This window comes from Chroicocephalus ridibundus, chromosome 10 (assembly GCF_963924245.1).
Source record: "Chroicocephalus ridibundus chromosome 10, bChrRid1.1, whole genome shotgun sequence".
Taxonomy (NCBI): Eukaryota; Metazoa; Chordata; class Aves; order Charadriiformes; family Laridae; genus Chroicocephalus; species Chroicocephalus ridibundus.
The window spans coordinates 7609227-7622609 of NC_086293.1; the positions used below are offsets into that span (position 1 = coordinate 7609227).

Sequence of the window (13383 nt, forward strand, 5' to 3'; positions counted from 1 at the left end):
TTACCCTACAAAAAAGCTGTCTGGTCTCCCTTTGCAAAATCTAAGGTGAGGAGAGCAGATTTGACCAACACAATGGTGAGGTCATTTGAAGAACTTCTCACCTGGCCATTTTTCAGACCCTTACAGGTTGCCGATGTGCTGTTATTGCCCTTACCGTTCCTGGACGTCTGTAAACACAAACTGTAGAGTTTTCTGGGCAGCCTCCATTGTTGTCAACACAAGGGTTTATGGGCTGGCAAAACTTCCCATCTCCTTGAAATCCTTCTTTGCAGGTACATTGATACTTTCGTGGTCCAAGAACCTTGCACACAGCGAAGGGTGAGCATGGAGAAGAAGCACAAGGATCCTGAGCTGCAATTAAAGAGATGAGAGGTGAGAGTAACCAAATTTCTCTTTTCAAAACAGCACTTACTACATCAGAGCAGAATGCAAAAGGCCTGGAAAGAATTGTGTATAAGGAATTTATACTATTAAATTTCTAAAGTTTCCCAGGAAAATAAAATCATTTCAGAGACAGCAGACATTTTGGGTTTTTTAATCCGAGGAATTTGGATGACACATTCTTCATGTTACTTCAGTAATAGAAGTGTGAGTGACAGAGGATGCTTGGATTTACTTCTGAACCATTTAGGTCACAGAGAAGTTTCTCACCTTGGCAAGTGCTCCCACTTTTTCTGTAGCCCAGCTTGCAGTCACACATTGCTGTCCCATCCCTCACCACACATTCGCTGTTGGCCTCACATGTCATGCCTTTGCAAAGGGGAAGCTCTGGAATCACACAGCAAAGAGAGTTTCCCTTTAAGCATGCAGGGCACTGCTGGAAGATACAACTTACCTTATAAAATATCTGGAAATTAAGGCAAATACGGTTTCCAGAGGCCCCAAGCTGGCACAAAAGCCAGGGGGTGTGGACAGCTCTAAATCAGCCTAGGTAGTCAGGTTCCGTAAGGCTCAGAGAGAAGAAAGGATCTATCTGGTTTCCAGAGAAAGAACATAGGCACAAGGAGATGGTAAATCTCAGCCACTGTCATGGAGTGGGGAGCAGACCCCAGCTTTTCCCTCTGTCTAGATCTCCAGTGCTCAGATCACCTTCTCTCTACATTCCCAAGCTATTTATTGCCCCCCAGCTCCTTCTGGGACACATGCATCCAAGCCCATATCATAGTTTAGCTTCAACAGCCCCTCTGCAGCTCCCAATGTATTTACCTTGGTCACACCTGGGGCCAGTGTAGCCTCCATAGCACGTGCAGCTTCCATTCCCAGTGACGCCACTGTTGCATTCCCCATGCACACAGTCACACACTGCAAGGAAAGTCCAGACAAAATTGACCTTTAGCTACAAGGCAGTGCACAGGACTCCAGGCATACCTTGGCCAACTGCTCCGGGACTTAGCACCCTGATTTCCCACCAATAATCCACAGCAAATGTAGCTTCTTTTAAAAATAAGGCCATGCAGTCAGAGCTTACAGAGGGCAAACTGCTTGGCCTGGGCTAAAGAAGACAAAGTGAGCCCTGTAAGAGCAGCCTTGAATGCAAGGTCTAGACCACCTTTTCAGGCACGTGTTTTAACTTCCCACTCCGCTAAGTCTCCTGCAACCCATGTGGAAGGAGGGAGTATTACGAGAGCCCACCACATTTGTGATCCCAGCAATGGTGTCGTTGTATGAACACAATCACCAAGATCACACCCATCCCACCTGTGTGGATACAAGGGAACCAGGAGCTGGATGAACAGGGCTCCTTTAACAGCCAGACTGCACTGGTCATAAATCGCTTCCAAAAATGCCATATATGAGAAGCAGAACTTTGTGTATTAATTTTGTAGGGAGGGCAACAAGGAAGAAGCTGGGAGACAAATGGGACAGTTACAGGAGTCTGGAAAAGAGCTGGGAAGTGAGTGTGGGTCACTTCAGGGATGTAGTAACAGCGTGGCTAAAAAGAGAGAGGAAACTGGGATAGCCCTGGTAAAGGGGGAGAGAGACTTAGAATAGGAAAAATGGACTGATTTGCATGAACGACTGAGAATCATTTGTCTAATGGGACAGTGGAGAAGGGCACAAAGACAAAATGTCAAGACACCTGCTATTAAACACTGCCAGCTGGCATCCCTTCCTCCTCTCCAGCACCCTTCTTCACCCAGCCTTCCCCCTCCTCTTTCCTTGCTCTCAGGCATTTTTGTGGAGGTTTCACCTGAATTACTCATCCTTACCTGACTGACAGTCTGGGCCAAATCGATTTTCATCTTGACAATCCTGGCAGGCAAAACCACCATATTGCTCCTAGAAGAGCCCCAGAGTGTTCCAGGTGTTATTTTTCTGTGTCATTGCATTGTTTCACACATTGCTATAGTTCAAAGTCTCTCCCCATTTCCGATTTTCTGTGACAGCTGAAGCAATACAGTGAAGAAAACTGATCTGTTCAGTGGTTTAATAGTATCAACCAGCCCTCATGGCAGAGAAGATCACAGCATAAGCCAACATGCAGAGGGCATGCCAAACACCAGCAAAACTCTGGTGGGCGTTGAGGAAACACTGTCCTGATCACAGACAGGAATGTGCCAGCTGGCTTCTGATATCTCTCTGAAAAAGGAATTTGGAATTCTGATGCCAATTGGACCTTTGACATTGATTTTACAGGGCTTGGGGAACTTTAGCGTATATTTTAATTGATATAAAGTGTCTTTGAGTTAAGTCCAAAAGCTACTTTCTCAAAGAAGGGCCCAAGAGGTAGGATTTTACTTATCCCTTCACAATGCTATTAAAGATGCTCTAAAAACATACAGTTCACAAGAGAAAGTTTCAAGTCTGACACTGATCCATTAAGCTAAAAATTTTAGAAACACTGCTCTATATGACTCAAATACACAGGAATTGTTTATGCTTTTGTTGTACTAAGTCTGGAGCTGTAAAGAAAAAAATAAACATCTGCCCTAAATTCTCTTTTTCCTATCTCTTGCTTCTCCTGAAAGAGGCAGGATCTGCCTGCCAAGGTGCCGAATCAATTAATTTGGGAAGTATATCATTCAAGTCTGGAAAAGGTGCAGCTCATTAAAAGCCAAGTATTGCAGGGCTTCTTGCAGCCACAGACTGACACTGATTGTTTCAACTGGTCAGAGGGTTAAATCCATGCAATTCTTTCTTCATTTCACCCTAGAGATCCTTCACAACTCCACACCATCACCAACAGTGCCTTAATGCTATTCCAAACACACCAATACTCCAAGAAAACCACAGACAGTGATGCTGTAATGAAAGAAGCTGCTAACGACCTTCCAGACAGAAGGTCAGCCTTCATCCAAGGCGTCTGCCCAGACACTATACAACCCCCTCTGACAAAATCAATGACCCTAAGAATAAATCAAGCACTGACCTTGCAGGTGCAGGTCCCGTTTTGCTGCATACCATCCAAGCATGTCCCATGGCCATTGCAGGGATTTTGAGAGCCACCCGGACACTCTAGCAGGCAAGAGACAGGCCAGACAAGATGAGATTGAACAACTAGCACTGTATTCCCCTTTCCATCTCCTCTTCCTCTAGGAATTCCAGTTGTGCAAAAGCAATGGCCTCTTCACCAGCATGGTCCCTGCCTGCTTATCCAATATACCTAACATTGGCCCAGAGATAGTTAGCATGGCCAGGAGTGGCACCAAGGAGCAATTTGACTGCTAGCTAAGAAAAGCCTTTTATTAAAAGTCTAAGGAAAAGTCCCAGTTGTACATAACTAACTAAATTTCAGCAAAGGCACTGAAACATGTTTTGAGGTTGAGCCACTGCTGCTAGCATCAGTGGCAGAACCGAGGGCAGTTCTGAAACTCAGGACAGGTGGGAGCCTGTTTTGCAAAGATACTCAGCATTTTCAGCTTTCCCCGACTTCATGAAGAGCTGGGAATGTGCTCAGACAAACATGGTCCACGCATCTTTGGAGTGGGGTATGTCCAAATTCTAGGGACTATTTCTGAAAGTTTTAGATGAGTGATTCTTCTGATGAAGCCAATTGCTTATTCAAACCACTTCTGTGTGAGAATAGGCTCAAGCTCTCAAATGACCTCCTATTTTCTGCAGGACTGGAGTGTGTCTTTCCATATTCCATCAATCTGTCAATCAGATGAGAAGTGTTTAGCTGAGTAAGTCTTGCTTTTGGAATTTTGAGAGGAGGCAAACTAAATTCTCATTCCTTGTCATAAACCTGAGCGGGAGTTTTGGGACAGTTATTTTCACCATGGGTTGGAATTGCTAAGTATTTTCAGTGGCTGAATGGCTGACTAACAGCAGTACACGTGGCACACGCACTGCAGACCAGAGGGACAACAGAAAGAAATATCTTCCTCTTCCTTTGGAAACTTTCTTAAAGAGGAACAAAACCAACCCTTTCCAAAAGCTTATTTTTAAAGAAGAGACAAAAGGAAGTTCCACCAAAGGAGGTTATGTTATGCGTTAAATGTAAGAGGATTCAACTCATTTGAAGCAGAGATTCCTTCCCCATTATATTCTGAACCTCCCAGAGAGATAACGGAGACCTTGTGAGTGTTTGAGGAATAATGATTATTAATCACCTCAATGAATATTTAATGCCTCCTATTAAAACTGATTTGACTTATTCAACAGACAGAGTGTGTCATAAAAAAATGAAAAACTTACCATAGCACTCCGTACCCCAGAATCCTGGACAGCACTTTTTCTCCTCAATTTCTTTTTTACATATGTGATGGCACCCTGGCTGGGAAATGGTATTCTCTCCTAATTTGACAGTGTATCTTAAAAAGAATAATCCAAGATTCATGATTACAGCACAATCATACCACACGCCTGCTGGAGGGTTTCTAAGCAATCCCACTGCAGTGCACTGAGCTCTCAGTGGAAGGAAGGGCACTCATTTCCTTCGCCATACTTGCACACAAGAGTTTGCTCTAGGGTTATGGGTTCTCTAAGGATGCCCATTGATTTGAGCCTCAAAGATTAGTTACAAGCAATCTGCCAGGGACTGGATATGAGACAGGATCTTGGGCAGTCTGAGGACATCAGGACAGAAACGTTGGACGTTGGAGGGTTAGAGAGCATAGAAACAAAGTTAGGATCTCCAGGGTGACTCAACATTCGACTTCATACCTAAAATAACCTCAAAAGAACAAAATCTCCTTGCAGGACTTGTCCCTTTCTGTCTTGCACTAAAGATTCCAGATTGGGATGCTGGAAATTTGGATTTAATAGCTGTGTTATTCACAGATTCTCTGTGCAATCGTGGACAAATTCCTTAAATCCTCAAAAGAAGCATCTTCTTTTCAACCCTTCATCCACCACCTCTACACACAGGGTAAGCCCTTGATGGCAGCGTCTCTTGTTCTGCATGTATGCAGTACAGAACTGTTCTTGGGTCTGTACAATAACCACCATAAGAGCAGATAACACTCAGAAAAGCTGCATACACTCACATTATTCTTGCACTTCATTTTATTTTTGGCTCAACATCCTTCCCAAAAGGAACTTGGAAATTGTCTCAATAGCACTGCCGCTTTGGCTTCAATCTGACTTCTATGTGCGTCTGTGCAAAAACTGCTATAAACTGCAAAACTGCTACAGCTATTTTTAAAGTATTTCAACAGAACAGCGATTCACAGAAAACAGTAGACAATGGAGCTACATATTAACTGTTAACATTCACTACTGAATAGATATGCAAACAATAATCTATAGTGTTTCATTTTTTAAAAACTTCCTGGTAAATTCAGTTTTCCTTCACCCTTTTCCTATTAAAGCCAAGCTCAACAGAATAAGAGCAAGGAACACATGAACAAGCAATTGTCATAAAGCAAAGTAGGAAGGTAAAAAGTTCAGAGGATTATTGCTGGAAGCTGGAAGGATACGCCACGGGAATTATCATTATACTATTTTTTTAATAATCCACTATGGGATTCTGTGTGTGAAACAGGTTTCTACGCTAGACAGACCTCTGTTAAGTTGCTACAGGAACATTAGCAAACTCAGGCTGTTTAGGGAAGTTAGAAGTAATTATCATGTAATTTGTTCTGTATATATAGAACCTTATGCCCAGCAGAAAGTCCACTGGATTTGAGAGGAGACAAAAGCAACAATAATAGGGGTGATAAATCCATTTTTATGCATCTGAAAACAAAACGCCTTGCATCTTTAGAGCTCAGAAAACATACATGTGCTCTCCTGAAGGCATAGATGCTGCTCCCCGCATAGCAGGGCTGCACCAAAAGGTTAACATGGTTAGGAAATAGGCCTTACCTGCAGTCCCTTACTCCTAATCCTTTGGTGGTCTTTAACCAGCCTCTTGGACACAATGTTTTATGCGCTATAGCACAAGCAGTACACGCTGTGTTCAAGGTAAACATCGTCTTGATGTTGCATCGCATGGATTTTAACTTAAAAAGGAAAAACAGAATGGAAATGATTACCCTAGCCACTCATCTTGGCAACCTTTAATATCTTTATCAACATTGCACCATTCTTTAGATACCACTGGGGAGGGCAGTGACCAGTGCAGCTGCTGGGAGGTAATACCACACACTCATATGAGCTAAGCCATCACGCCCTGCTGCTGCATGCTACGCTGCTTGGATCTCAGCTGGAAGGCAATAGGGCAGATCACAGCTATCTTATCTTTCCCCTACGCCTCACAGCAAAAATTCTAACCATTTCTAAAATAATCTTAAGTGAGCACTGTTAATTTAAGCTGATCTTTTGCAAACATGCGGTAGTGGTATGTGAGGACAAACCCTAAATTAATAACCCTTGCCAGAAGGCACTGAATTAAAGTGCAACACGTTTCTGTTTTCCGTGCCATTGATACGATCCAGTTCATTGGTGGTTTCATTGCTGTTTCACGGGTCTGAAGAACCGAATGTGTTAGTTCAGTCTATTTGTGTGAGCCCAGGAGCTGCTCGCACAAATATTTCTCACAGCAATTGTCTTTGAGAAGGGCAGGGGGGTGGGTTAAAAGGAAAGGTGACCCTAGGTGAGAAGGACCCCATAAACACTGGCAAGAAGATCAGGCTTAAGGATTGGTTAATTCACATGGCTGGTGATAAATTCAGCATGAGTTCTTCCACCCAACGGGAATAACTTTAATGGTTCACGCTTCCTCACAGGGCTTTTCTGTACCCCGGTACCCACCAACTCTGCTTCTCCAAATGAAACACGGACAGAGCAGCTGAAAAACGTACAGCCTCAGAGCAAATAATCATCATCATATGCCAGTTTGTCATTGAAGCTCAGGATTGTACCCCAAAAGGGTTTCCTTGTATTCCTAAACTACTGGAGTCAAGCCACTGCATGGAAACATCATTGCTCATTTTAAAAAGAGACAACGTTTGCCACTGACGATGGCAGAAAAAAGCTGGCAGTCACAAGGTGTGTTCGTCCCAAAAGGTCACTGACTGGAAAAAAGAAACACAGCTCACCTTAACTGTGCCTCTACAGGCACTGTATTTTCTAAAAATAAAAACATGAGATCAAATTTTGGGAGGAGGCCTTGATCTGCGGTTTTTTAAGCCAATCCTGAGCAATGCTATTAATGCAGCAGCTCTCCTGTGCCCAGAACTCCCTGGTTTTGATTCCCATCAGCAATCTCAGCTTTGCTTCCTCTGAACCTAAGCCCAAATGCATACATTTGCCTCAAGGCAAGGGAGGAAGCCCATGGCTTCCCATCAGTTAGCAACAGCTCAGGAAGGCCCTCCCAGATGATAGCCAGCAGACCCTGTCAGGAAAACCTCCTGAGAGATAACCCTCAAGTCCCAGGTCTGCAGGGACATCTCCCTGCAACAGTTTCCTGACTCACACCCACATTGCCTCTGCCTGGAGTTGTTGAGCTTTTTCTCATCTTCATGGATCCATCTTCTGCAGCCATCCATGCAAGAATGCTGCCCAACAAAGAAAGTGATTCCTTTGTCTGTGGTGGCCCGTCACATAGATATTGATTTCTAGTTGCGCATCTGGGGCTTTCCTTACCATAGAGTAACCTCCACTTCCTTTGGTAGTAGAATCCCCAAGGAACCTGTCATGTTAAGGACTCCTTCCTTGCATTATAAACAGCTCAAAACCAGATGATTCAAGTACAAATTAGGACTCCAGATTAAAGACAGGCTTTTGAAAGGAGCCAGTTGAAGCCAGGCACTTGGTTCTGACAGAACGGTACATCTCCTGCCTTTTTAGTCCCACCAAATCCCAGCTTTAACCTTCACTGAGACAATACCTCAGAAAAAGGAGTGGGAAGACACCCAAGAAAGAAACAGAGAGATGGACACCTTGCCATGAATTATGATATTAAGGGTGTCAGAATTGCCCCACAAACCTTTAGCAGGTGTCAAAACCACCCTATTTGTATGAAAAAAGACCACAGAAACAGTAGAGCACAAAACACTGAATTAAAACTCTCAGATCTTCTATTTCATCTTTACTTCCAGGCGTCAGGAGACGGCTGTCTGACACAGTTGGGCCATTAAATGTGTTCTCTGTCATGGTGGTGGAGGAAGACACCACTATTCACACATTATTCCATTTTCTTTCTCTTTCCTTCATCAATGTGGCTCCATTTCTAAATGGAGATGGATGCTGGGAGAGGAGAAGGGTTGTCACTCCTCCCCGTTAGCATTACTGGCGGGCTTCTAAGACAAGACAGTTATTGTGGAATCCCCCCTACCCTAGCTTCCTGGGACAATTCATAAGTTTTAGGCAGCTTTCCAGTAAGATCTTCCCCTTTTTATAAGGAAATATGCTTGTGTCAGCAACAGGCCAGAGGAAAGAGGAAGAAAACAGCTGTGTGGAAAATAATAAAAAAAAAAATCCCTTCTTATTTGAGTGACAGAACTGATGAAGCAGTCATTTTCTGGAGTGTTTTGCTTCTTAGGAAAGCAGAAAAGGGAATCAAGGCACATAAATGCATCAGTTTGGATACCCAAATTTTGGAGAGGATGAAAGATGGGCAGGAGTTTGAGTCAGAGGTGGCTCCTGGAAAACAATGATGCACTGCTCCCTTGGGCTCATGCGTGACTGCTGTTTCTAAGTTTGAAGATGGTGGAGAGGAAGCAGTGAGAGGCAATGTCTGTCCCTGTGACGCAGCAATGCTGCCTGGTGGGCCGAGAGTCAGTGAGATGCATGGTGGCTATGCCAGGGAAAAGGGGTGAAAGCAGTCACCGTTTGGATCAGATGATGTGAGCCTGGACGGTACCTGGACTGGCGCTCTCAAACAGCTCCAAAATTAAAGGAGGCTTTTAAAGGAGAAGACACTTAGCTGTAACCGAACTAAATTAAGACCCAGGGTGCCTCTGCACACTGAGCTCTGTCTTGCCAGGGCTGGACCCTGCACTCAAACACATGCCATGTGCACGAGCAGCCACTCTGTGCTTAGCTGAGACATATCTGAGCTTCTGGATGCTGCAGTGTTTCCTTCCCTCCTCTCACTTGGACACAGATGTCCCTGACTTCTCAAGTGCTCATGTTTCTGTTATTCCACCTCAAGACAACAAGCTGGGAAGTTTTTTTTAAGGGCTAGTTTCATTCCTCTCATTTTCACCCTTTACCTTTTCCTCTCAAAATGTAACACAAATCCTTCTGCACAGCAAAACCTCAAGGAAGAAAGAAAAACACATTCGGACGTCAGCATTCGGCTCCAACAATCCTGGGAGCCAGTTCTGGAAAAAGTCATTATCTAATGAATCACCAGGTTTCCAGTGCATTTGGCCTTTACAAAACAGAGCTATAGACACATGCTTGAGTCATTATAGCCATGCACCTCCCCAAGAAGTTCTCAATAACACTTTAGCTGAACAGACCAGTGGCTCCTGGACACACAAACCCTTTGCACTGGCCCAAGGAAGACACTTTTCAGCAATAGAATGAACAATCAAGCTGAGAGATCACATAACACAAGATCTACTGTTGCCCTGGGTGTTTCCCACCACCTCAGCTGCAGAGCACTTGAGGCACAGGGATGTAGAGAGCACTCCCCTCACTTTCCACCTGCCTCTGCTCCTCCTCCAGCACAGCCCGGGACCGGCCTCCTCCCAGCAGAAAAATTTTCATGGCTCTCACATCTGCTGCAGCTTCCCCAGCCCATACTAAGAGCTATACAAAAACCAAATCAGGCCAACAGATTTGCTGTCATGTTTGAGCCATCAAATCAGAGCCCTGAGGTAACATCACTGAGAAGCAGCAGGCACAAAATCTCTCTTTTCTCTCTTCATAGCCCCCGCAAGGCTCCTGCCAGCCAACGGAGGCCTCTTGTGGAATCACAGGACTACTATTGCTATCAAATCCAATGGCCACCCTAAACTATTGGAGAAGACTTCCCTCCCATTATATCCTTTCAAATGTTTCTTCTCTTTCTCCAAAAAGAGTGAAACTCTTGGGGGAAAAAACTCTTGAGTGTTATTTTTCCTGGATTAAACAAATTGCTCCAGAGGTGATTCAAAATATTTCACTTCTCTGCGAGTGTGTACTCATTACCTAATATTTTAACTGTTTCACACCAAGACAGACAGACACCTCAGTGATTACAGAAATCAACACAGTGTCTCAAAGTCAAGAAACTAAAATTTTCACTTAAACCAGCTGAAGATGTGAGCCCATGCTTCTGAACGCACTACTGTACTGCAACCCATCTGCCTGGAACCTATGCCTCCAGACAAACAACAAACACCAGTACAGACACTTCTTAAAATCATGTTCGTGCACAAGTCACCTTAACTAACCTACAAGCTCAAAGGTTCATGAGGTCCTTACCTTATTTGTATGCTTATTTGGCATTTATGGCCCTTTTATGAAAGGGTCTCTACAAAAGCTTCCACCCAAAGTTCTGACACTGAAGCACCTTTCCAGTGCTCTGGCTTTTTCTAAATTAAGTCTTTTAGACTCACACGTACCTTCCTTAGCACAGGTCTGTCCACTCCCCACAAGGCCCCTCTTTGTCATTCAAGACAACCCTTCCATAGCTCGGATCCCCAGAGAATAAGATTTCCAAAGGCCCCACAAAGCTTCTGACTTTGTAGGCCAGTTCAGTCCCCCAACAGCAGGACACAAGGAGGGCGATTTCGGAAGACAAAATAATACAAAATAGTGTGAATTCTAGCTGACAGAAAATGGGATGCTTCACCATGGAGCCTAGATCAGATCTACAAAGGCATCATACATCCTGCTAGATGCTGCTGCTAAACCCAAGGACGGAGATAAAGAAATCAACAAAAAATCAAGAAAATTGAAACAAAATGGAAAGTATTCCACGCTCCTCACTAGGTAGCTGGAAGTATTTACCCTGTTGCAAAGCAACAATTTGATGAGATTTTAAAAAATTTTTTATAAAGTTTTTCTGGGAAACTTAAGGACCTGTCCTGCCAGATGCTAAGCTCCCATTCACACGTACTGAAAACAGTGGAAGACAAAGATGCCGACTATATTCCTTTCATATTACTACTTTTGTATCCAGTGCTGAACATAAATACAAATTTAATCTGATCTAAAACTCAAGCAGCTCCCGTCAACCTTATTTTTAGTTCCTCAGTTTGGACTACACACTTATCCACACATAGACAGAGAAGACACCTTATCGTACTGAAGTTTAATTATGGATGTTATTCTGCACCTAACTGAATGTAAATGAAAAAAGGAGTTTTGGGGAGGACTATTTCATAACATGCAGCTGCCCAAATATGAAGACCCATTCAATGAACGTTTAAATAAAGACTCACAGACTTACCTTCTGACTCTGGCAGTCAGCTGTGGGAGTGAAACACGCTGCTAAGAAGAAAAACAGCAACCCAGGAGGATGCATTTTCATGCTTTTACAGGCAGGACCCTTTCCACAAAAGGGGTGGTGATAGAGGCTGCAATTTCTGTAAGATAAGACCGCCTACTAAGAATCAGATCCAAGACAAACCAGAGGTTAAAAGTAAACAGAGAGAGAGCATTTTCGCACTCTGCTCTTTGGCTGCAAAGCCTTCAGAAGTGGATCTGCTACTTCTAGCACTGCATCTGAACCAATAGCACCTTTTTCTTTCTTTCTATTCTTTTTTTAAATGCACAAACAGAACTCCTTAGTAAAAGGTTTACTCAAAACAGGAACATCTACGGATTTCCTCTTACATATCAGTTCAAAACAGAAGGAAGGAAATCCTTAGTTTTCAACTAATTGGAATGAAAAGAGGTTAACTGTATGCTTAACTGAAGGCAAATCCAATGGTCAAACTTAAATACCACGAATTCATGAAGGTTAAGTTAATTTCCTTTTACCGCTGATGTTACTATGTCCACAACACCTCAAACAGAAGGTTTGCCTATCCCAAAGTATGCTCGAACAAAGCAATGTGAGTGACATGCTGCACTTCAGAGCACTAATGTAAGCACATCCTATCAATCAATCAAGCACTCTGGGTAGGCTTTGATATTTATTTAAAGTATTTGAGTTTCTTAGCAAGAAAAGCATCACATTTTGCAGGTGCTATGGAAGCAGTGGCAAAATACATCATTTTCCAAACACTCTGCTGACAGCTTGATGAATCCAAGGAGCACTTCGATAGCACTCAGAATAGGAAAGTCCCAAAATGGGATTAAAAAAATACATGCTAGCCTGCAGTATGGTCTGCAACTGAATTTCTCCTTTTGAAAATTACAACCAACCAAGACTGATTATCGACAGATTTTACATGGACTTTGCCTCCCTACGCTGCCAAGAGAACCCACTGTAGTGGGCAGTCTAAAGACTGCTTCTGTTAGTAACAAATCCTACTGAGCAAGGATCTTTTAATTTTTGAGCCATTAATACTACGTGAAGGTGCCTAAATGAAACCAGTATAGGTAGCTACTCTTGTGTTTACATAAATAATTGAGAGCATTAATATTTCCTCCCCCCCAAAAGATACACATGCTAATATATAAAGTACATAACAACTGCTGTACTTACTAGAGCTGTTAATTATGCTTTACCTCTTCCTCCATCCCACAGTGCCAGACAGCATGATGAACAGCAAGCACTATTATATATCCTGCACTAACAGGAAGCAGATAAGGCACACAACCATCCACTGTGACCCATGTGAGAAGTACCAGCCCACAACTCAATCTGACGACTCAGCCCACTTGTCCCATTACAGGCCAACTGCAGCCCTGGGACCATCATTGTCCAACAGACGTCCACTCTGTCAAGGTCAGAGGGTTCACACAGCTCTGCAAACCATTTGGTACCCTGCAGATGTCTCAAAGGAGGCAGAGGCAACAGAGCTCACCAGTTCTGGTGGGATGGCAAAGTCACAAAGGGACAGCAGGACATTCTTGTAGAGGGGGACATTAGTAGGGAAGCTGTACAATGCTTTCTTTCCCTACAGTCATGGTACTAGACTGGCCATCTAAACAGAAAAATGAGACCGCTCC

General features: G+C 43.6%; 1 protein-coding gene across 4 annotated transcripts in view; it reads right to left on the reverse strand.

Annotated features, from left to right (window-relative positions):
* STAB1 (stabilin 1) overlaps window positions 1-12995 on the reverse strand; it is a 62162-nt gene extending 49167 nt beyond the window's left edge. Inside the window, exons 1-9 of one of the 4 annotated variants that reach the window (XM_063348560.1) lie at window positions 12917-12995; window positions 11714-11849; window positions 6250-6386; window positions 4639-4754; window positions 3371-3456; window positions 2211-2280; window positions 1207-1302; window positions 652-768; window positions 155-351 (exon numbers count right to left, since the gene is read on the reverse strand). In XM_063348560.1, coding sequence (XP_063204630.1) covers window positions 155-351; window positions 652-768; window positions 1207-1302; window positions 2211-2280; window positions 3371-3456; window positions 4639-4754; window positions 6250-6386; window positions 11714-11794 — 900 coding nt within the window. In that variant the 5' untranslated portion in view covers window positions 11795-11849; window positions 12917-12995. Of the gene's footprint in view, window positions 1-154; window positions 352-651; window positions 769-1206; window positions 1303-2210; window positions 2281-3370; window positions 3457-4638; window positions 4755-6249; window positions 6387-11713; window positions 12022-12916 lie in introns of those variants that run through there. The other 3 variants (XM_063348561.1, XM_063348562.1, XM_063348559.1) reach the window with 3 other exon arrangements.
* Between the last annotated feature and the right edge of the window lie 388 nt (window positions 12996-13383).